Source organism: Brassica napus, chromosome C5, assembly GCF_020379485.1.
Source record: "Brassica napus cultivar Da-Ae chromosome C5, Da-Ae, whole genome shotgun sequence".
Classification (NCBI taxonomy): domain Eukaryota; kingdom Viridiplantae; phylum Streptophyta; class Magnoliopsida; order Brassicales; family Brassicaceae; genus Brassica; species Brassica napus.
The window spans coordinates 17,227,076-17,249,075 of NC_063448.1; the positions used below are offsets into that span (position 1 = coordinate 17,227,076).

Here is a 22,000-nt window from a genome sequence, read left to right on the forward strand (position 1 = left end):
CTAAACCCTAAACTCAAATATAAACTCTAAATCCAAATATCAAAATCTAAAATAATACATAATATTATGTAATATTAGTTTATATTATATAAATATTATTTGTAGTGTAGAAATGTAATATAATACACTATATACACTAATATAAGAGTTTATTTGTCATCTATCCAAAATTGGTTTTAATCATTACACTTAAACCAATATAGTATGAATTTCATATTACAATCAATTACACAAAATGACATAGAAGAAAACTATCAAATTTGTAAATATAAAGATGATTACATTTTTAAGAAGTAGTATATATATATATATATCTCAAATAGTATAGTAACTTTACATAAATAAATACACTAAAGAATATATACTATACTATTCCTTTCCCGAATATAGTATAGACGATAAGTTCATCTTCTTCAATTCTTCTTTTGTCAAACATGCTGATACACCTTCACTTCGTTCACCGTCGTTATTCTTCACTACCATATAGAGATCATCTTCATCTCTTGTCCTTTTTTCGACATGTCGACGCTTTTACCGGTCCACCGTCATTATTTTTCACCAATGGATCACTAAAATAAAAAAGAAACAAAAACAAAGTATGAAAACGAAATCATGATGTGAGAATCAATGATTTAAGAGAAGGAAAAAAAGAAATGAAAAAGTTGTTATGTCTGCTCACCGTATATGCCTTCATCGTTGTTCTTTGTTCTTCTCAAGAGAAGAAATTCAGTTCAAGAAGATGTGTGCATATTGAAAGACCACGTTCATGTTCATCTTCCTAAAAGCTATCTAATTATTTTGGGAGGTGAAACTGAATACAACGTGGCCAAATATTTTACTTGTTACATTAATTAATTATTTATTTAAATTTTTTTGGTAGTAGGTTTTACCGGTTGAATATGAGAGTAATATGACAATAATCTATAATGTGTACAGTGTATATAGAAAAAAGAGAGCTTTTAGGTAGTGGGTGAATTATAATTTGTTTGATGGTTGTACATCCCAATTTTCCTATATTAAATGTACTTGGTGATAAAAAAAAAATTGTTTCTAATCATCGTATATGATGAATACATTGCAAGTGGAGCATTCAATTTTCTTGGATCTACTTTTTTCAAAACAAAATTTTGAATACATGTGAAATAAATTGAGACCATTGATTCTACTAGGTGCATAGTCCCCGCGCAAGCGCGGAGTCGGCTACATTATAGGTGTATTGTATAGTTTTGTTTACGGGATTTTATTGTTTTTTGTCTATAATGTGATTGATGAGACTTTGGATATTACATAGGTTGATGAGTTTGATATAAGAATGAACGACGAAGTCATATGTTGATATTTTTATATCTTATATGTTCAAAGTTGAGGGTGATGGAACTTGTTAGTGTTTACTTAGGTAGTTGTTTGTATATAAATCAAATAGTGCATGGAAAAAGATAATAAATTTGGATTTAAAATGTTAGGGTTTCAAAATAACTGGGCCTTGAATCTGTGGTTTAGTCTAATACTGAAAAAACTGTTAGGACTTCAACTCCTTTTTTTTTCTCTATGTCGGGAATGTGGGCACTAATTTTCCGATTCATGTAGGTAAAATTATTTTTTAGTTTGTGAGATTGAAAACCGTAGATTGATTTTAAGCATGATTGATGAGAGGTTTACTTGCATCAGCTTCGTCTGCCGTGGGTGTTGAGTTTCGTCGGCGTCAGATGTTAGACATGCAAGAGAGAATATCTGAATATGTTAATTTCGTGTTTTGTTTTTTCTTCTCTCGTGTTTTGTGGGTTCCACTCTTTGCTCAGGCTGTACAATAGATGAAGTCTCACTTCTCTGAAGTATTCCCTTGATTAAGCTCCCACCAACATCTATCTTTTGATTCTGTCTTGAAGTCGAGGAGCTTCCAAAAAAATTAGCTTCCATCTGCTGTTCCGCTTGGAATGGAGAGTTCTAAAATGCCGCATAAAAAACATATTGGCAAATAATTAATGATTGTCAACAACTATCACTATACTAAATAGAAAATAAATCAAGGTTTTTTGTTCTGCACAAACTAAAATCTTACAACAGAGTTGTCACGGTCTTTTTTCAGGAGCAAGATTTTTTTCTTCCCAGAAACCATAGTCAATGCAATCCTTGGGAGAGAGCTATCCATGACAGAGGCTAAAGTTGCGTAGATGAAAAAATAGATCAGAAACACAGTAGATTTTTTCAGATAAGGAAAATATGGGATAAGTTGTTGACTAATTACCAGTTTCAGTTGTTGGTATGTCATTCCACTTGAATTTGCCTGATTGTAATCTTGCTTGGAGCTGCCAAATATGCTATGTTTACCAATTTCTAGGTTTGTGTTCACAATCACTTGGAGCACCTAGCAACCTCAAAACGATCGACTTTCACAATGGAATCTGCTTTCAAATATGGCATGTAATGATTAGCATGTCCGACGGGAGTAAACCCATGAATCACGGAATCTGCAAATAGTATTATCCAACAAAGAATCAGGAAATAAATTAAAACTATTATGTTAAATAAGTGTGATAGATCGAAGATTAACTTACCTTTTCATCGAGGAAAAGAACCGTGATTCCCACAAACTCCCTGTCTTTCTTGAAGTTCAGGGAATCCCATAAGCGGAGGAAGCCAGAGGCTATGCTCTGACTACTAAGACCAAGACGGAGAGACTCGAAGGTTGAGTGACGGACGCCGGGACGCCGGTTTGACGAACTGGAGAGGCAGAGAGAAACATTTTCTAGAAGATGGTTACAGCTAAGAGGAATCAATGAGTTTTGTGGAGATGCAGATTGAGTTCATCAAAGATGAGAATCATATATATATGGTTTACAGAGGGCTACAAATCAGGAACATTTATGATTAAGCGATTTAAGATGGGGACATGAAGAGTTCACCGGTGAAAAAATAGATTACGAACATATACACGGCGCAACTCTGTAACTCAGACTTGTTTGAGACAATGATGAAAAGAACCCATATTAAACTACAACAGTTTACAATATAGGAAAACCATAATTGTTGCAAACTTAAGCTTTTTTCATATAACGTGATGAATCCCATTTAAAAATGAAACCATAACACACTTGTAGGTCCGACCCTCAGAGGAAGCCGAAGAAGCAAGGGCTTCCGACCTTCATAAATATATATTAGGTTCGACCATCAATGTACAAAGGTATCAGTTAGCTTAGTGGTATAAATGTTGGTCTTTATATCTCAATAACCCGGGTTCGAACCATGAGCTTGACACTTTTTTACACTTTTTAAAAGTGGGATCTACAAAATGATGACGTGGCGCGCTGAGGAGAGAGCAAAAACTGATCTATTATAATATAGATTGTAGTACATCATTTATATATTCTCATTTTTCTTTCATCATTAGAATAGAATATAGCAGGACATTTCAGTATAGTTTGAAATTGTATCATTGACAACTAACCTCCAATGGTTTTCTTATGCTTAATATTTTTCTTATAAATTGAAATCCATGACTAACAACATATAGTTTTGTATAACATATCAAGAAGTGGAATTCAAGAAAGAAGTGAACCAACGAACAGAGTCCTTAGGGTATCTCTTGAGCTTGTCTCTATAATCAACGAAGTAGAGACCAAATCTTGAACTGTAACCAGCCGCCCATTCCCAATTGTCCAACAGCGACCACACAAAGTACCCTTTCACATTGCATCCATCCTCTTTAATCGCTGCTTGTAAGCTCGAAAGATAGTCATGATGGTACTTGATTCTCTTTGCATCTTTGAGAGCTGCTTCTGTTGAGATCAGAACGTTGTTTGGATCATCCATTCCTACACAAAACACAAACAACAATCATCATCAAATTCTCCTTCTTGTGGATCTAGAGGGTTTAAGGATGTGTGTGCTTTACCATTTTCAGTGATAAAGACTGGTGGGTTTCCATATCGTTGCTTGACGTAGTTCATCAAGCTTCTCATCCCTCTAGGCACTATGTACAACCATATCGAACTAGCCTGTCCACAACATCAACAGAAATTAACACCAGCTTACAAATTTCTTAGATGTTAATTAATTAACTAGAGTTACTAATGATAATAATATTTACTTACTCTGTCTCCTATTGCGTTCAGACCCTTAAAAGCTGAAATTGAAAACAAAGATTATCAATGAAGTGGTAGTAGATACTCATTTAACTTTTAAGTGAGAGTGAAGTGTGCTTTTCTTACGTAGGGTGACGGTTCCAGAATCAGAAACGGCATCGTGTAGGAGAGTGCCGATGAGATTGGTATCATTATTCCTTGCGTAGTATGTTGTGTAATGATTAATCCCTACAAAGTCTAGTGAACCCTTCATCAAAGCAGACTGAGATCCCGTGAATACTGGCAATCTGCTTCCAACTCTGCTTCTCATCGAACTCGGGTAGTCCCCAAACATCAACGGATCCAAAAACCTAACATCGTATTAAGACATATCACTTTCAAATTAATTAACGGCGGTTGCGTTATGGATTAGTTTAGAACTCTAGTGAAGCTTACCAGCCAAGTTGAAAGTCTTGAGCTCTTTGTGCAGCTTCAATGTCCTCTGTCTTGTTTGACTCCGGTTCATACCACATTACATCAAACGCTACCCCTAATGAACCTCCTTGTTTTGCCTATCATATGTATACATCAGAATTTTATATCTTAACTTTCGTATAATATAATGCTTTCAATGTATTATTGACTTACCTTATACTTTTTCCTATAGATATCGGATACGGTGGCGTGAGTGAGAAGAACATTGTGACCAACGATGTAAGGCTCGGTAGATGAGTTTCCAGAGCGACAAGTAAGCTTAAAAAGAATAGTGCAACGGCCTGGAGCTTGTAGACCAACATCATAGCCTTGTATAGCGAATGTGTGTGGCTCATTGAATGTGATCCAGTGTTTTACTCTATCTCCAAATCTCTGGAAACAAACCTCTGCATAGGCTGCAAAATCATTTCTGCCAATACAATAAAACCATAAGATTCTTTTCTGTGTATGTAGTAGTTTTATGTGGGATTTTTGTATGGGATAAGGTTACATGATTTGTGGGTTTAGCCAACCGAGGTATCGATCATGGAGTGCCTGAGGAAGGTCCCAATGGTATAACGTCACGTATGGCTCGATCCCTACAATTGTTTTGTTATAATACTTGTGAAATTCAACCAAAAACAATTTTATAAGAAAACATATTCAATGATTGATGTTCACTAGATGACTAGGTTAGACCCATACAAACATGCAACAAAAAGATACTAAGAAATAAATACCTTTAGCAAGTAAAGCATTTATGAGTTTGTTGTAGTGATCGATTCCGGCTTCGTTTATTTGTCCCACGCCATCTGTAAACAACACATAATATAATCATCATTAGTAAAATAGTAATCCATCAAGAGTCATCTCAAATAGTACTATAACTTTCAAAGATATGTATAGTGGTACTTGGGAAGATGCGTGCCCACGAGATGGAAAATCTATAAGCGTCCATGCCCATGTTCTTCATGAGCTGTACATCTTCCTGCACTCGCCATTTTTTTATAATTTTAATCAAAACTAATTACTTGCGTTTCTTTTGGAAATGTATACTTATTCAAATGTTTGTTAATAGTATAAACTAGGGTTACCTCGTAACGGTGGTACTGATCAACAGCAACATCAGCGTTGCTAAAATCAGTGATTTTACCAAAAGTGTGGGAGAATGTGTCCCATATCGTTGGACCTCTTCCTTCTTCCTTTACTGCTCCCTCGTGCTGCACCAATTATTGATATCAGTAATTTTATTTCTTATTACAAGGCTCGGTCCATTATTATGTTCATTTTCATTTTGGGTATTTTCTAAACACTGAATCCGAAATTCCAGCTAGAAAAATGTACTAACGTTAGTAATTGAAACATTAATTGGATGTGCTTGGTTAGGTAAGAAGACACAAGCAAAGACTTTGGTTTTACTTGACTTGGTTAGGCTGGAATTGAGGGAAAAAGAAAAGGGAAAATATTATTGTGAAAATGTGTAAAAGAATGGGTCGTTGTATGAAAAGACCTAAACTTTTGGAAAAAATAAAAACAGAACCCACAAGAAAAGGAGCAGGAAGTATTGAATGCCCCGTGACTCATGAACGTATGTGGTCTTGTTTACGCGTCACACAATCATTCGTTTATTTATCTATGGATCATATTTCAAGAACAGATACAACTACTTATCTAACACTCGATGTTGGAAGAACAAAACATATTACATGGGGAACGTATATGTTCTGATGATGGCCTTATTTCTGGTCGTGGACAATTTTGTTTTCACATTTCTTAACACTTTAAAGGAAAAGATAAATAGCTCATACACAAATAGATAAACAAAGAAATAATTAAATTAATAAATAGAAAAATAAAGAGAGTGGGGGGGAGAGGGGACCTGAAAAGCAGAAGAAGCAGTTCCGAAGACAAAGCCCTTTGGAAAACTGCCTCTGGAGATATCCTGAGCACATACGCATCTCGTATCCATCATCATCACCACCACCATTACCATCCCCATCACCATGATTAATCTCCTTGAATCCATCTCTGCTTTAGTCTTTTCGTCTCCAGTTACATATATTTATGTGTAGTGTAGATCGAAGGAAACTCTTTTCTATTTTGTACGAGGAAGAAGAGAGACGAATTAAGGATAAAGAAAGAGCATTTTCAAAAAAAAAAAAAAGGATAAAGAAAGAGAAAAGAGGAATGCGAGTGAGGAAAATGCTATGAAGTGGATGCTATATATAGGATGTAAAGGTGAGAGATATGAAATCTTCGGATCAAATGCCCATAAATATATTTTCAAAAAAAAAAATGCCTATTAATATTTTTTCAAATTGAAATTTATGAAACTAAGAAAAAAAAATTATTACATTAAAACTATTTTGAGAAGAGAACAAATATATAGGAGGGGTTACTGGGAGTAGAAATTACGTAGAGCTGGTTGATTTTAAGAATCAAGAGATTTGTTAAATTTTTAAAGAGTTGTAAAGAGTTTTCAATACTTAAAAAGTTTACAAAATATACTAGTATAGTGATTTTAAGAATCTTGAGGTTATATGCAAGATTTATGAAGTTTTGTTTTATGAGTAAAATTGTTTAGAATTTAAGTCCCAATAACACTAGATTTGATAGAATTATAGAATCATTAAAAACCAAACTTTTTAAATAATAAAAGATTTTATAAATTATTAAATAATTACAAAACCAATAACACTAGATTTGAGTAAGAATGTTAGAATTCATTAACCAATAACATTAGAATTTAATGATTTTAACAATCATTAGAAACTAGAGATTCTAACCGCGCTACGCGCGGTTTATATGTTTTAAATTTTATATGTGAATTTTACATTTTATATTACATGTAATTTTATAACTTAGTATAATTTATGTGAATTTCTTTGTTATTTTTGGAAGCGAATTCAATAATTTTAATTGAAAAATATAAATTTTATCATAAATAAATAAACAGGAAGAAAATAATTCCCTTATAATGTACTTAAATATCATTATAGATGATGTTATTAATGTGAGTGTTCCAAAAGAGAGAAGAAGATTATGTTTTTTAATGTAAAATCATTTTTTGAATGTTGGAATATATCTGAATCCATTTTTAATATGTTTTATGGTGTAATATTAAATTTAGTAAATTAAATTTAATAATTTGTAACAAATTAGAAGTATATGAATTAATATACGGAGGCAGTTGACAAAAAAAAGAATAAGGGATAGGTTAACCAAACTAATCCAAAGACTGTTTCTTTTTTTGTTTAAACTAAAAAGTGGTTTGTAGATTTATTTCGACTTGAGCTTGGCTTATATCATATAAATTAAAATTTTATATAGTGATTATTGGTTCATTTTTAATTAAAACAAAGTAAAAATAAGTTAACGATAGGAGTGAAATTACAAATATTAAATTATCATTATGAGAATATAAATATTAAATTATGAGAATATAAATTTAAAATCAAATAACAAAAAATAGTATATAAATAAAAATATTTAAATATGTTAGCATAATATTTGATTCATTTTTGTTATATTTCTTTTGTTTTTTTTATGATTTAAAAATGTTAACTTATTATAGCTTAATTTTTTAATACCGATATCATTGTCTTTTCATATAAAATTTAGACATATTTGTAAGGAAAAAATATTGATTGTTTGATTAATTTTTGTTTCTTCCTTTAAAAGTACGTCAATGGGGAATGGATATTTTCTGTTTATAAAAATGAAAATGTTTTATATAGTCTTCTTCCTCTATTGCTATGTGATCATTTTAAGTGTTATGCATGTAGTATTTCAAAAACAAAATTGTATTTATATATTTATGTTTGATCTGTGGTTAATTTTTTGATTTTTGATGTTTTGTTTACATAATTTTTATTTTTTATAGATTCTAGTTTTTTTATGAGTGAATGCAGAAATGATGTATAGAAGTTGTGCGCTACTGATTTTTTTGTGTTTTGGTTGTAGTTAATTTAAGGGAGTGCATATTTTTGGTAGATATTAAGTGTAAAATTAATTTTCTTCAACTTTCTTTTTAAGGAATTGATACCACTATTAAATACAGTTTTCATATGTTTCTTAATTTTATTTTTTTTCTATTTTACCACTATTTTCAATTTTTATATTGAGTAAAAAATTTATTTAATTATTTTTATTATATATATATATTCAAAGTATGTTAATTTGTGGGCAACTAATTTGCTGTTTTTGTTTGCCATAAGTTATCTGAATCTAAACTTTCTTTTTTTTTTTCTTTTTAAAACACTTTATTTTAAAACACAAACTTTCTTTCTTGTTTTAGTTTAAATGTTGGTCTAGTGAACTCTTAAGATGGATTGGTGGAATCTTCTTGATGAATAATCCGAAGTAAACAATTGGATTATTTTTGACAAAAATAATTGAAAGGTTGTATGGGTAATAAATGAGGTCTCAAAGTTTTAAAATTTTTAGTTACTTTATAGAGATATAAATTTAAGACTTATTCTTGGGTTCACTCCCTAGGGTTTAGAGGTTCACCCACCAATAGGATTGTGTTATTTCATATTCGAAATTTTTTAAAAGAGGAAACAAAATATTTTCTCAAGATATAAGTTATATTATATTTTTAAAATAAAAAAGTAAAATTAAATAAATTAAAAAAAGTAGTAATTAAAAAAATATATTTTTAACGTCCTCAGAAAAATACTAAACCCTAAATCCTAATCCCTAATCCCTAAACCCTAAATCATAAACCCTTGGATAAACCCTAAATCCTTGGATAAATCCTAAACTCCAAATCAAAAACACTAAACACTTAAGGGTTTAGGGTTTAGGGTTTTAGGATTTAGTGTTTTTGATTTAGAGTATGAATTATTCAAGGGTTTAGAGTTTGCCCAAGGGTTTATAGGGTTTATGATTTAGGGTTTAGGGATTAGGATTTAGGGTTTAGTGTTTTGCTGACGACGATAAAAATATATATATTTTTTAAATTCGTTTTTCTCTAACTACTATTTTTTAACCTTTTTATTTAAAAAACATAATATATTTTGACAATATTTTGTTTCCTTTTCTAAAAGATATCGAAATTGAAATAATGAAATTCTATTGCTTGGTGAAGCTAGAGGTTCACCTTAGGGGGTGAACCCAAGAATGACTCTAAATTTAAATCAGTTAACAGAATTGAATTTTCGAGTTATAAAATAGATAAAGTCATTGTAAATATTATGTTAATGGCTGAAATCATATGGAGCCGCCAAGTGAATATTATTTATTTTGTTTAAAATGAAAGAAAATTATTGAAATAATTTATTTAAAAATCATGTAAAGTATCGATGAGTATGGCTTTCTAACCATAACAACCCATTGTCAGGAACTCATAGTCCCACTTCCTTTGGAGCTACTTGGCTACTACCAAAAACAAAATTTATGTATTTAGTTGTTTTTCTAAGCTATTGTTTATTTTTTTGTAAACTAAATGTTGTAATAGAAAACATAGTCTTCATAAAAACATATTATTCATAAACCTAAATATATATTAACATTAGGGGATTAATTTCTATTGATAATATATTATTTATTCTAAAACTTTACAAAATTAGAACTATATAAATATTATTTATATTAATATTTTATTTCTACCAAATTACTTTACACAATTATTATAATTATATTATTTATTATACAAAAATTAATAGAATATTGAACTATTTTATTCGGCTTATAGCATCAAAAGTTATTAAAATTTTTAAGCACGGTTGTAGATACACATACATATGTGTCTGACCGAAAAACACATACTAATCCGCTTAAATGACCAATTTGTCAAAGAAGTTGTATCACTTTGCTCTGAATTTTTCCAATCTGATTTCTCTATGCTTTTGAGTTTTCCCACAGTGCAGGGTTATGACACGGATTCCGGTCTTATCCAGATCTTAGCAATAGAGTTGGAGTTTTTTTTGGTGTTAACAAAAACAATGGTGGTTTTAATGCCAAGGAGAAATTTCTTGAATCTAAAAAACTTCTCAGATTCTTTCACCATAATCATGTAGCCTTTCCTGCAGTACCAGGATGGCAACAATCATTTCTTCAAGTACTTCCAATCTAGCTGCTCACTAAAACGAATCTTCTATTGTCTAATATTTCTTCAAGTCAACCAGGGGCAAAGCTAGTAAGGAGAGAGGGTGTGCACATGCACGGATGCACCCATAATATTTTCAAAAAAATGGTGTGTTACTGAGCCTAATTTCATATATACACATATTGTTACTGGTAATTTTACACTTTGTCCACCCAGTGAAAAATCAGTTTGGATTCACCACTGAAGTCAGCAGAATATCTTAAATAGTGATGCTTCCTTTCAATGAGCACAATTATATTTCAATCGATTACCTAATCCACATCGCATTGACTCGACTAAAACTAAAACATGCTTGAGCTCCTAACATGTTAACATCATAGTTTACAAAAGGTTTGAGAAACTGTAACGTTAGATTTAAGACTTATCCTAAATAACATAAAAAGTTTGTTATAACACTCGCTGAGGTCACTAAATAAGAAAACAAATAGTAAAGTTTGGTAACATGAAAGGTTTGTTGTAAGTTCTTATAATATTAGTATTTTGTATGCAATTAATTTATTTTCAAGAATATAATTAGTTTATTATTTGGAAATAGGGAACTATTATCTTTTTTTTTACAACTTGATGAAATGGTCAAGAAAGATATTCATCTGAACCAACTTCGTAACCATAAATAATAACAACTATCTAATCTCACCTTGTTTAGAAACACATCATGACAGGTCATTTGGTGTCTTATTCTTCTTGTTCACTTGTGACGTTGATATTTCTTGTGCAGCCGAAAACATGCTCAAAACCTCATTAAAAAAAAAGGTTAAACACACCTACTTCTCAAATCATAAAGTAGATTTGTTTTTCAAACAACCTAAAAGTGCTTATGATATTAAGATCAAATTCAAAATTTGAAGCTTTCTTTAAGACGTTGGCTGCTCCTTTTCCTTGTAGAGAGCTGAGATTGAAACAACAGAAACCCTGGAAACCTTGTACCTAACTCCATAAATATCTCCCACAGCATGACTTTTATGACCAAATCCAGAAATAAAGACCACGTCTTGCAAACATTAGCAAAAGATGATTCAACATTCGACAAAACTAATTCACGTTTAATAAATTGCTTACAAAGGCTTTTGATTCAACTTACATTTGCCTCATGTGTTTAAAACAACCATCTTGCGGGCTAAAGCAATATTCTTCGTGCTGTTATTGATAGGTTGTACTCTAGCGCTGCTTAGACTCGATTTCTCTGCATATTCAGACACAGAGACTCACTCATCAACACCACTGTCCACACTAAAACTAAGCAGATAAAGAAGCCAATGAATATATAGCTCTTACATTTTCTGACGGACGGTTCCTTTTGCATGAAAATGACCCAGAAAAAGGCTTTTTTCCTTCGATTTCCTATAAACGGAACAATGAAAACAATCATTTATCTTGGAGTTTTAAACTGGGAACTTGAAGAAGTAGTAAAAATTAGTACCCGATGTTGGGGTTGTCAAAGAAGATTGTTAACTTTTGCTTGTCCAGTCTAATATTTTTAGATTGTCCTCCAGTAACCCATGAGGAAGTGAGGAAAGTTTCCACCTTGTGATGGTCATAAATAACTCACCGTGGAGACAGAATGTGTAATCTAGGGCAGCTATTCAGGAAGAGAATAATTAAACACAGATTTCAAGTCCGAAAAATGCTTGATCACAACTTTGGAGCAAACAAATTAAAGGAAAAAGAATCAGAGCTTACATGGAGCTGGCTCCTTGTTCTATTGGCAATAGGAGTTTTATATTCGCGGGAGTACTACTTCCATCTAAGAACAACATTCTGTTCTTGTTTGATTTGTCCTCGCTAGCCATAGTTTCATGCTTGGCTCTCTTCATACAAAGTCTCGCAAACATGTTGTTCACAACCTTATCCTTTCTACAAACATATAGAAGTACAAAACATTAATGATTGATCCTGCAATCATGACTTGAAGCACCATTAGAGAAGGTATTCTACCTGCCTGAATCCACCTTTGTATCTCAGTCCATCTATTCTCATACACTCGTTGTGCCTAAAAATCACACATGAGCTCAAATGTCAAATATAAACCAAACACAAAATATGAAATCTTATCCATATATGATGAAGTTTATAAGTGAATTATACCTCACACAAAAGCATAGCTTCTTCAGAAGAAAAACATCCTCACTTGAAATCTGAGTTTATGTATGTATATCATCTGTTAGCAAAAGATCCATAGCTATTAAAGAAAACTCTTGTGGTTCTAACATAACACATAAATCTTTTGATTACGGTAAAAAAATTAGCATAATCATTTATATCAGTTTGATTAAAACTGATCGACGAATCTTCTTGACGATCTCTCCGTCAACGGAAACTTTACCGGATATTCTCGACGTATTGATAACGGTGTGAGACGTCATGTGGTAAGAACCTGGATGATGATGGTTCGGCGGTGAAGGAGGTTCGACGGCGACTGAGCTTTTACCGGGGGAATTGCAGTTTCGATTTGACGGTGGCGGAGTAGATGTAGAGATCGTGCAGTTAGGTTTAGACAAAAGATTTCAGAGTAGGTTTTGATTTTGGGTGGATTTAGGTTTATACATAGTTTTATATAGGAGAAGGATCAAGGGGGGAGGTGGAACCAAAAATTCAGAATGGTTTTAAGATCACCATTGATTGAGAAGGTTACGCAAAACAAAAAAAAATTCTAACATCGGTGAAGATGAAGTGGAAGAGTCAGAGAAAAACTCAGAAACGTAAAATAATACATGTTCCGTTTTCTAGATGGGCTCTGATGGGCCAGACTGATAATTTTCATAAAAACAAAACCCACTATATTTCTGTCATATATGACGTGTCAAAAAAGACTATTCTGATTGGATAATTTTTTAAGAAGACGTGGCATGCTTCTCTGTTGAGTATATCTTCCTTTTATTATTGTTAGATTTACTATATGAAATCTTTGGATCAAATGCCAATTAGTAGTTTTCTCCAAAAAAATGCCGATTAATATTTCTAAAATTGAAATTTATGAAACTAAGAAAAAAATTAATACATTAAAACTATTTTGAGAAGAAAACAAATATATAAAGTAGACAAAAATACATGAAAAGTAAATTATATTTTCTGTATAAAAGCAGTGATTTATGTGAATAAAAAATCAGATGTTAATTATAAACCATATACTTATGTCAGAGTCTTAGTCAACTTCATCAACCACTATAAGAAAAACAAAACAGTAACTTAGAAATATATTTATATAAATTTTTAAGTAAATTTAAATTTCGGATATAAAGTGTATATATATATATGATGTATTCGAAATTAATTATGCAACCAATTTTACATCTCTTTTGTTTCTGCTTTTTGCTTTCTGTTATGCTATTTTGTTAAGGTATATATTGTTTATCGAGACAACAAGGATAGGTCGTTGACTAGTATGTAACAACTTATGGCAGAACATTAATTTCTTAAGATAATTGAGTTATTCTTCATGTGAGTGTTGGTGACTGGTCTTCGTGTGATTGTTTTCTTGTTGTCTACCATTACCAGTGATAGAAAACACTAAGAGCTTGGGTTTGGTAATTCTTTCGGTGGGAATTGTTGTTTCAATTCGAGTTTTTGTGCTCTAGTTCTCAGTATATTTTTATGTTTTCTTGTTTGTATGTCTGTATTTCAATTCAATTTATGAAAAAAATTTCTTCGAAAAAAAAATGATAATTGAGTTATAAACATAAGAATAGGTCATTGTATGTATTTTTCGAACCGTGGTAAGTATTTGATCTTTGATTTGTATGTTTTTAAACAAGAACGATTTTTGTTTTGTTTTGGATATAAAGAATTTTAAATAAATTAGATTAGCTCTTTGGAATCCCACGATTTCATGCTTAATCTCTTAATAACATAATGTGGATGAAAAGACTATAAGAAACCGCCAATAAAGGGGTAGCAATTTATGACGAAAGCTGCTGCTGCTACTGATAAATTTGCGGTTGTGTTTGTGGCCCCTCTCTTATTATATCACTCACAACTTGTTCCCATTTTGCTTTTTCTTCTGTACTCTTTTTATTTCTATACAAAGAAATATTTTTTTGTACCAATCACACGCATTGCGATGCTCTAGTTAGTTCCTACTTCCTATGATGATAAGCACCATTCCGTTTCTCTGTTCCTTTCTTTTTTTTGGCGTGGTTATGCATACATGTGTGCAGTAACTACACTTACGTGAATATCAGTGTTTTTAAAACCGGACCGGAAGCTGAACCGGAAATATTTTGGGTCACGATTCAATATGGTTCGACCGAATCAAATCTGGTTCAATAATATGGTTTAATATTTTTTTTAGTATGTAAATATAAAAGTAATATTAGTAAACATGATGCATAGTTAAAATATAAATCAATTTTGAACATAAAATATTATAAATATAAATTAGTTTCTTGTTTATATGGATGATTTATAGATTTTCGATATTTTTAGTGGTTTTTATTGGTTTAATAACTTTGAAATATAATCCGGCTATGTGGTCGGTTCATGGTCGAACCAATTACTAGACCAACCCGGCTATATAACCGGTTCACGGTCGAACCCGGTCTAATCATCGGGTCGGTCCGGTTTTAAAAACACCGGTGAATATAAATGAATTCACAAGTGTGAATATTTACAAGTGGCTTGTCAAGTCATTGAATGCTTGTTTTGAAAATTCTTCACAAGATGACACACGTAATCGAGTTATTGCTTTCTACAAAAATCGAATAAACAAACAAAGGGTGGATGGAGGAATGGGGAGTTGCGCAATTATATGTGCACTTTATAATCACTTTTATATGCGTTTTGTTAGATTCACACTAACAAATTCAACGACCTCCAACACCTTTTTTTTCTTTCTAGTTTTATCCATTTACACGCTTGTGTTCACATTCCTATGCATTTGTTTTAGCTTTTACCTTTCATATTTATATATATATTTCTTTCGGAGATTCAGGAACTGTAGTGCCTATAAACGATATTTTTCTTACGGCCTGAAACAGATAGTCCCAGAGCCAGTAACTTTAAGCTACCCACCGTTTATGGTCGATGTCAGTGGTATGAATATGATCGTTTCTTCGTTCAACAAATGACGAGCTAGATATAATAGCTTTGTGAGAAACAACACCGCACAAATATAAAATAGCCTTTGAGAAATTCATTATTCAAAACGGCAGAGAAGATTTGTTAACAATTTGAAGCAAACATTTTAACCAGAACAACAAAGGCTGAGTTTTTTTTATATATAGGTTACAGTAAACAACTAGCAAGTGACTTCCACAAGAGTAGAGCAGAGCATTTCAGATATGTAATCTGTCAGTTCTTCCTTCCTTCAGACAAGATAATATGGTATCCGTGCCTGCAATCATCTCATTCATCATCAACTAAATAAAGCACCAAAACAAATCAGATTTGAAAGAAGAGAGAGAGAGAGAGAGAGAGAGAGAGAGAGAGAGAGGATGTGGACATACGTAGATTTGAAGGGGGCACTGGTGACACCAACAGGAGTGTTGAAGGCAACATCTTGGAATGGACCAGCCATCTTTCCTCTAGGGAACCATCCAAGATCTCCTCCTTTTTTCCCGGACGGGCACTCCGAGTACTCTGCTGCAATCTGACATAGGTTCCACCCCAAAACAAATCCTTGATTGAGATTCCTCACCACACAACAACTATGTAACAGAAAACTGAAACTCGCAGGTCTCTAAATATCAATGAACTATGAGGTGTTGAAATGTGCGTGTTCAGCTGTTATGTACATGTTAATAAAGCTATAGATGATACTTGCACTCTCATGTTTTAATTCATAACCAATAAAAAAAGGAGGAATTTTAACCTTTGCAAACTCAGCAGGAGGAACCTTGTCTCCATTGCTCAACCAACCATCCTGCAACTTTTTGTATGCCTCGTTGATCTTCCCTTGCTTTTCGCACAAAACATGTCTAGCTGAAAAAACAAAACCATTGCAGCGTTCACGACAACATTTCCATGCTATTTTTACTACAGACATCTCAAGTGTGTATAAATAACAACATACAAGAACACAAGTATTAAAGACAGAAATGAAATGAAGAAAAAAACACCTTTAACATAAGTGCATGTTCCAAGACCATCAGCGGCTTTTCCAGATTTGCCTTTACCCTTGGAGGCAGCAGCATCATCACTGCCACTTGCTTGCTTTCCCTTACCCTTCCCACCAGACTTTGCGTCTTTCCCCATCTGCTAAACTACAACATACATGAACACAAGTATTAGCTTTATTATCGGTTTCAGGGTTTTAACACGACACACACACACACGTCTTGTAAACCCTAAAATCCCTAAACCCTGAAACATAGATTGTATCTAAATGCAAGTGACTTGGAATCTCTAATTGGTGAACGTGCTTAAAGGGCACACTTTTGAGGCTTCAAATCAACCACTTAGCAAGCTCAGATCCATTGAAACTTCAGAATGATCACATCACAACAAGATTTCGGATTAAATAACACGAACCCCGAGCTTTTAGTACACATATACAGAGCCTAACAATCAGAGGATTGACCAAATAAATTACAGAACCCATCTTCCACATCCGGAAAAAAAAAACAATATCAAAAGGAGCTATCTTTCGAAACAAATGATCAATCCTTAGAAGTCGAGATGTCAAGAATATTTACAAGGTGAGCAGAAGAAGACGATGCACTTTACCTTTCACCTTCTTCTTCTTCTCGCAGATTGAACGATCGAGAAAGAAAGAGTGAGAGAGAGCGAGGGATATATTCTGATAACACTGTCACGGAATATAACCCATTTATTGATATGGGCTCGGCCCATTTACGAGGAGTGGATTGATTTTAATTGAACGAACCGAATCAAACCGCACTAAATCGAATCAAACCGTCTAAACCGAGGTGATGTGAGATTTATAAACTCTGGCGAACAAGAAAGAGAGAGTCTTTGACGGCGTCTCTGCAGAAGAGAGAAAAATGGGGGACGATGAAGAAGCACCGATGGCTGTTCAAATCCAACCTGATATTCCCGTCGGCAAGACTCTCTCCGCGGAGGAATCAAGCGACGCTGTTTCCGTCGGTGTCACTGTCATCACTGGTTATCTCGGCGCCGGAAAGTCCACCGTAAGCAATGAGAAATCCCCTTCTTTGATTGATTTACGTGTGAAGTATTGGTTACTAACTGTTATGTGAATTGATTTGGGCAGCTTGTGAACTATATTCTGAACGGGAAACACGGGAAGAAAATCGCCGTGATTCTGAATGAGTTTGGGGAAGAGATCGGAGTTGAGAGGGCTATGATCAACGAAGGTGAAGGAGGTGCCCTTGTTGAAGAATGGGTCGAGCTTGCTAATGGCTGTATTTGCTGCACTGTCAAGCACAGTCTTGTTCAAGCTCTCGAGCAGCTTGTTCAGAGGAAAGACAGGTTCATAATCATATCTTTATTTAATTAATGATCCTTGTCCCTAAATTTCTAAGATCTAAAAGCCTCAGATGGTAGGCATATAGGTGAAATGAAGTTGAAGTATAGTCACTTACATTTTGGAGAAAAGAACACCTGTTTGATTTACTAGACCTTCTTTGCTTTTGCTTTTGCTTTTGCTTTCGCGCGTGCAGGCTTGATCATATACTGCTGGAGACAACAGGTTTAGCAAATCCTGCTCCTCTGGCTTCTATTCTTTGGCTGGATGACCAGCTAGAATCAGAAGTCAAGCTTGACTGCATTGTTACTGTGAGTATCTTGAAGCTGCTCTTTATACTTCTCCTATCATCGCAGATGAATTTGTAATACATTACACAGTTCATAGTTCTTCGTCATTTATAGCATATATGTCCCTGGGTTGCTTGCTTGCTTTTCTCTCTGGTTCTAGTAATATAGTGCTTAGGCATCTTGTTCCTAGTGCCTTTACTGACTTAGCTGCTTGACCAGGTCGTGGATGCAAAGAACCTTCGTTTTCAGCTCAATGAGCGCCGTGACTCATCCTCGTTTCCCGAGGCTTTTAATCAAATTGCATTTGCGGTACTCGTCTTGTTGTCACACAACAAATAAGAACCCTTACTTTTTTCCTACTGCATCTTATTTCTCACCTCATCATGAACTGGATTCTTTACTCGTTTTGTAGGACACGGTAATAATGAACAAGGTTGACTTGATTTCTCAAGAGGAATCTGATGAACTGGAGAAGGAGATTCATTCCATCAATTCCCTCGCCAATGTCATCCGTTCTGTCAGATGCCAAGTTGATTTGTCCAACATATTTGACTGCCAAGCATATGATTCAACCGTTAAGTCTCTTAAACTTCTCTTCTCTGTGTACATGTTTGAGTACTATTTATTCTTTTGACTACGACAATTGAACCTTTCTTTCCTTTTATACTGCTGCATTTAGCATGTTAGTCGGCTTGAATCCCTGCTAGAAGCAAATAAATCATTAACGACAACGGATCTTCATGATAGTGGAGTGAGGACTCTATGCATCAATGAACCTCAGCCTATAAACCTCGACAAGGTAGCAAACTCATGGAACATTATTTGACTAGTGGTTAAATAATAGTGTTCTTCGTTACACACCTCCTTGTTCTTGGTTTTACAGGTTCGTTTATGGCTTGAGGAAATTCTGTGGGACAAGAAATTGGATATGGATGTATATCGTTGCAAGGCTGTATTAAACATTCAAAACTCAGACCAGATGCATATTTTGCAGGTAATATAGTCATGAAATGAAACATGAGCAAAAGGTCTTGTGACCACCCGGAAAGTGGTTCTTCACATTGCCTCCATGTTATTGAATATGCGCAGGCCGTTAAAGAGATATATGAGATAGTTCCAGCGCGAAAATGGAGTGACGAAGAGAATAGAGTGAACAAAATAGTGTTTATAGGTCAGATCTCCTTTTTTTTTTGTATCGTAGTTATCATTATTGCTAACAAAACTCTTTCTCTCTGCTTGCTGATTCATGTTACTGAAACATGTGCAGGACACAAACTGGACGAAGAAGCTCTTAAAACCGGGTTAAGAGAGTGCAGACCATGAAGAAAAACCTTAGATATTGCAGTGAAAACCGTTTTGGTTTTTACCGATCTGGTATGAAGCTCTTTAGTATACAGCTGATTTGGGGTTTTTGAATATTGTAATTTTACCATCTGAGTGTAGTTTTACAGTAGAATCTTATAGTTGATGCTGTTTTATCGATATTGTATTTTGGAATGTACTACATTAGCTTCTGCGCCACATTCATTTTCAATCAAATTTTGAACAACAAAAACATCTACAGTATATTTCCCTTCTTCTACAAGGTAACAAGCAATGCACTACTAAATCTTTCTTCAAAGCAATGCACTACTAAATCTTTCTTCATGAACAAACCACGTTGCGATTATTCTATATTAGCATCTCTGTGTAACCTTACATGCTCTCCCCGAAGTGCATAGATTATTCTACACTCTATTAATCAACTAGTAGAACAAACTGGTATCGTGCAGACTCAGTAGACGGTGATGCGGTAGAAACCAGGGTTAGGTTGGCATTGTACATCGGTTAGGCAAAACAGGGGATGTTTCTTCTCTATTTCTCCTTCTCTCTCTCGTAGTCATTTTCTCTCCATACCTCTGGAATATATCCGCCAAATCAAACAAACCCACTTCTCTAAGTTTCTTAGCCATCTCTTCAAACATCACCACACCTTCCTCATTAGAGTAACAATGCAAGAACTTGCTATAATCAAATCTAGGAACTTCAACCCCTCTCTTCAACGTTCTCTCAATATACTTTGTAGCCTCCAACCGTTTCCCTGCCTTAACCATCCCTCCAACGAATATAGTATCGAAATTCACCAACGGGTCTGGTCCTTTCCTTCCTCTCCTCCCCAAATGCCCTTGCAGCAACATAAGATACGTATGCATTATCGGCTCGCATCCTCTTTGTATCATCTTCCTGAAAACCTCTGTTGCTTCGCTCGCCCGTTTAATCTTCACCAACCCTCTTATCAATGCGTGATAGATACTAATATCCGGATTCTCAATCGCCTCGGCCGTCTTGTACGCCTCTGCAACTCTTCGTTTAGCCAGTAGCCCGTAGATTATCGATGCCCAGGTCAAGTTATCCACCTGAATCCCTCTTTCACGCATTTCATCGAACACTTTCCGCGCTGTATCAATCCTACCGTTTTTACACAACCAACCGATCATAACCCTGTAGAAAGACACATCCAAACCCTCACCTCGTTTCGATACCATCACGTAAAAGACCTTGGAAGCTTCATCGAACTGGTTCTTCTTCAAAAGCGTCTCCATAATCTTCTTCCCAGCTTCGACATCCACTTCAAACCCTTCATCCATCATCAAATTCCAAACCTTTGCAGCTTCGACCAAATCACCAACGTCGCAAAACCCTTCAATCATCGTCCTGTAAGTCACCTCGTCAGGTTCGATACAATCTCTCAGCTTAGCAACGACATACTTAGCTTCTTCAACAAGCTTCTCCTTACACAGAGTCTCCACCGCTCTGTTCAGCGTTGTGACATTGTAACTGTATCCAAACCCGTTCATCAGATGGAAAAAGCTAACGCATTTCTTCATCTCTCTAGCGGAAGCAAGCGTTTGCAGCACGACGCGGAACGTCTTGTCGTTGGCCAACCCTCGCTTCCCGGTTTCTTGAGCCAGTTCCCAGAAAAGATCCATGTTTCTCGATTTTCCGATGATTCCGAGGATCTTGTTGGAAGTGACGGAGGTGTGGGAGAAATTTGGGTGGTGGGTCTGCGAGTAGAGGAAGAAGCGGTGGACCGGGCGCCATGAGAGGGGGAAGTTGTTGCAGACTTGGAGGAAGAAATCGTGTGTGAGTTGAAACTCGGTGGAGGAGAGTTTGGAGACGAGTCGTGAATCGGGGGAGTTCTGTTGTTGGTAGAGGATTGTGCAGACGCGGAGGAGATGGTCTTGGTTTACAGGCGTGATGTTGGTTGGAGGTATCTTTGGTTGAGTTAACTCGGTAGTGAATCGGCGTTGGAGAAGCAAGAATCGCCGAGTTTGGTTTCTGATGTTAATCATCCGCCGACAAGGAACGACGACGATGCTCATGACTTTCCGAAGGAAGTAAATATTAAATTAAATTAGTTAAAAGAGAATTAGGGTAAAAGGTAAACCTTGTTGAGTGAGCAGCATAATAAAAAAAAACAATTGGAAATGCGGGGTATCGAACACCGTGCCTCTCGCATGCAAAGCGAGCGCTCTACCATTTGAGCTACATCCCCTTTTAATTTATATTTACGGTTATTAATTAATATACGAAATATGATATCGTTAGGGAGCGAAAAGTTCGTTAAGTTGGTTAGTAGGCACCACGAAACTGAAGGTTGAGATTCAGTCTTCTTCCGCCATTCGCGATACCATCCTCAATT

The 22,000-nt window shown here is 34.5% G+C and overlaps 5 protein-coding genes across 24 annotated transcripts; 1 reads left to right on the forward strand and 4 right to left on the reverse strand.

Moving 5' to 3' along the window:
* Window positions 1–3,415: 3,415 nt before the first annotated feature.
* On the reverse strand, window positions 3,416–6,728 carry LOC106401743 (beta-glucosidase 40). The gene is made up of 11 exons (XM_013842321.3): window positions 6,415–6,728; window positions 5,630–5,755; window positions 5,448–5,523; window positions 5,276–5,347; window positions 5,047–5,134; window positions 4,710–4,965; window positions 4,518–4,633; window positions 4,209–4,432; window positions 4,092–4,123; window positions 3,893–3,995; window positions 3,416–3,812 (listed from the first exon to the last, which is right to left on the reverse strand). Exons 1-11 carry the CDS (start codon window positions 6,559–6,561, stop codon window positions 3,526–3,528), a joined length of 1,527 nt encoding a protein of 508 aa, XP_013697775.2. The 5' UTR covers window positions 6,562–6,728; the 3' UTR covers window positions 3,416–3,525.
* A 4,646-nt stretch (window positions 6,729–11,374) lies between these two features.
* On the reverse strand, window positions 11,375–13,530 carry LOC106445803 (transcription factor MYB124-like). Of its 16 annotated transcripts, none has more exons than XR_007324299.1 (8): window positions 13,022–13,525; window positions 12,733–12,805; window positions 12,583–12,637; window positions 12,328–12,501; window positions 12,068–12,226; window positions 11,923–11,988; window positions 11,729–11,830; window positions 11,375–11,604 (listed from the first exon to the last, which is right to left on the reverse strand). XR_007324299.1 is itself a non-coding variant. In XM_022718029.2 (4 exons), the coding sequence occupies exons 1-4, from the start codon at window positions 12,745–12,747 to the stop codon at window positions 12,193–12,195; spliced, it is 264 nt and encodes an 87-aa protein (XP_022573750.1). In that variant the 5' UTR covers window positions 12,748–13,530; the 3' UTR covers window positions 12,067–12,192. The 16 variants fall into 16 exon arrangements, 1 of the variants encoding a protein (XP_022573750.1); XR_007324300.1 differs by having other exon boundaries at window positions 11,375–11,638; window positions 12,733–12,782; window positions 13,022–13,524; XR_007324298.1 differs by having other exon boundaries at window positions 11,375–11,638; window positions 13,022–13,524.
* Window positions 13,531–15,753: 2,223 nt separating this feature from the next.
* Window positions 15,754–17,400, reverse strand: LOC106397014 (peptidyl-prolyl cis-trans isomerase NIMA-interacting 4). Of its 5 annotated transcripts, none has more exons than XM_013837542.3 (5): window positions 17,308–17,400; window positions 16,701–16,844; window positions 16,454–16,563; window positions 16,089–16,231; window positions 15,754–15,976 (listed from the first exon to the last, which is right to left on the reverse strand). In XM_013837542.3, the coding sequence occupies exons 2-5, from the start codon at window positions 16,834–16,836 to the stop codon at window positions 15,934–15,936; spliced, it is 432 nt and encodes a 143-aa protein (XP_013692996.1). In that variant the 5' UTR covers window positions 16,837–16,844; window positions 17,308–17,400; the 3' UTR covers window positions 15,754–15,933. The 5 variants fall into 5 exon arrangements, with proteins under 5 accessions (XP_013692996.1, XP_013692998.1, XP_022558382.1 ...); XM_013837544.3 differs by having other exon boundaries at window positions 15,754–16,001; window positions 17,308–17,397; XM_022702661.2 differs by having other exon boundaries at window positions 16,701–16,836; window positions 17,308–17,376.
* A 76-nt stretch (window positions 17,401–17,476) lies between these two features.
* On the forward strand, window positions 17,477–19,873 carry LOC106402088 (COBW domain-containing protein 1). Its single transcript, XM_013842737.3, has 9 exons — window positions 17,477–17,732; window positions 17,816–18,033; window positions 18,225–18,339; window positions 18,538–18,627; window positions 18,731–18,892; window positions 18,998–19,117; window positions 19,202–19,312; window positions 19,408–19,489; window positions 19,586–19,873. The coding sequence occupies exons 1-9, from the start codon at window positions 17,586–17,588 to the stop codon at window positions 19,639–19,641; spliced, it is 1,101 nt and encodes a 366-aa protein (XP_013698191.1). The 5' UTR covers window positions 17,477–17,585; the 3' UTR covers window positions 19,642–19,873.
* Window positions 19,842–21,806, reverse strand: LOC106402087 (putative pentatricopeptide repeat-containing protein At1g26500). Its single transcript, XM_013842736.3, has one exon. It carries the CDS (start codon window positions 21,678–21,680, stop codon window positions 20,124–20,126), a length of 1,557 nt encoding a protein of 518 aa, XP_013698190.1. The 5' UTR covers window positions 21,681–21,806; the 3' UTR covers window positions 19,842–20,123.
* Window positions 21,807–22,000: the final 194 nt, after the last annotated feature.

What these genes read in the sequence shown, in the direction of transcription:
- LOC106397014 (XM_013837542.3), bottom strand. Translation starts at nt 16,836, where the DNA reads ATGGGGAAAGACGCAAAGTCTGGTGGGAAGGGTAAGGGAAAGCAAGCA. An exon ending in CTCCTGCTGAGTTTGCAAAG is followed by an intron (nt 16,232 to 16,453) that starts GTTAAAATTCCT and finishes AACCTATGTCAG; the next exon opens with ATTGCAGCAGAGTACTCGGA. An exon ending in AGTGCCCCCTTCAAATCTAC is followed by an intron (nt 15,977 to 16,088) that starts GTATGTCCACAT and finishes AGATGATTGCAG; the next exon opens with GCACGGATACCATATTATCT.
- LOC106402088 (XM_013842737.3), top strand. Translation starts at nt 17,586, where the DNA reads ATGGGGGACGATGAAGAAGCACCGATGGCTGTTCAAATCCAACCTGAT. An exon ending in TCGGCGCCGGAAAGTCCACC is followed by an intron (nt 17,733 to 17,815) that starts GTAAGCAATGAG and finishes TGATTTGGGCAG; the next exon opens with CTTGTGAACTATATTCTGAA. An exon ending in GAACAAAATAGTGTTTATAG is followed by an intron (nt 19,490 to 19,585) that starts GTCAGATCTCCT and finishes AAACATGTGCAG; the next exon opens with GACACAAACTGGACGAAGAA.
- LOC106402087 (XM_013842736.3), bottom strand. Translation starts at nt 21,680, where the DNA reads ATGAGCATCGTCGTCGTTCCTTGTCGGCGGATGATTAACATCAGAAAC.
- LOC106445803 (XM_022718029.2), bottom strand. An exon ending in AGATGGACTGAGATACAAAG is followed by an intron (nt 12,502 to 12,596) that starts GTGGATTCAGGC and finishes ATATGTTTGTAG; the next exon opens with AAAGGATAAGGTTGTGAACA. An exon ending in GAACAAGGAGCCAGCTCCAT is followed by an intron (nt 12,227 to 12,327) that starts GTAAGCTCTGAT and finishes CTTCCTGAATAG; the next exon opens with CTGCCCTAGATTACACATTC.
- LOC106401743 (XM_013842321.3), bottom strand. Translation starts at nt 6,561, where the DNA reads ATGGATTCAAGGAGATTAATCATGGTGATGGGGATGGTAATGGTGGTG. An exon ending in CTGCTTCTTCTGCTTTTCAG is followed by an intron (nt 5,756 to 6,414) that starts GTCCCCTCTCCC and finishes TAATTGGTGCAG; the next exon opens with CACGAGGGAGCAGTAAAGGA. An exon ending in TGAACGCAATAGGAGACAGA is followed by an intron (nt 3,996 to 4,091) that starts GTAAGTAAATAT and finishes TGTTGTGGACAG; the next exon opens with GCTAGTTCGATATGGTTGTA.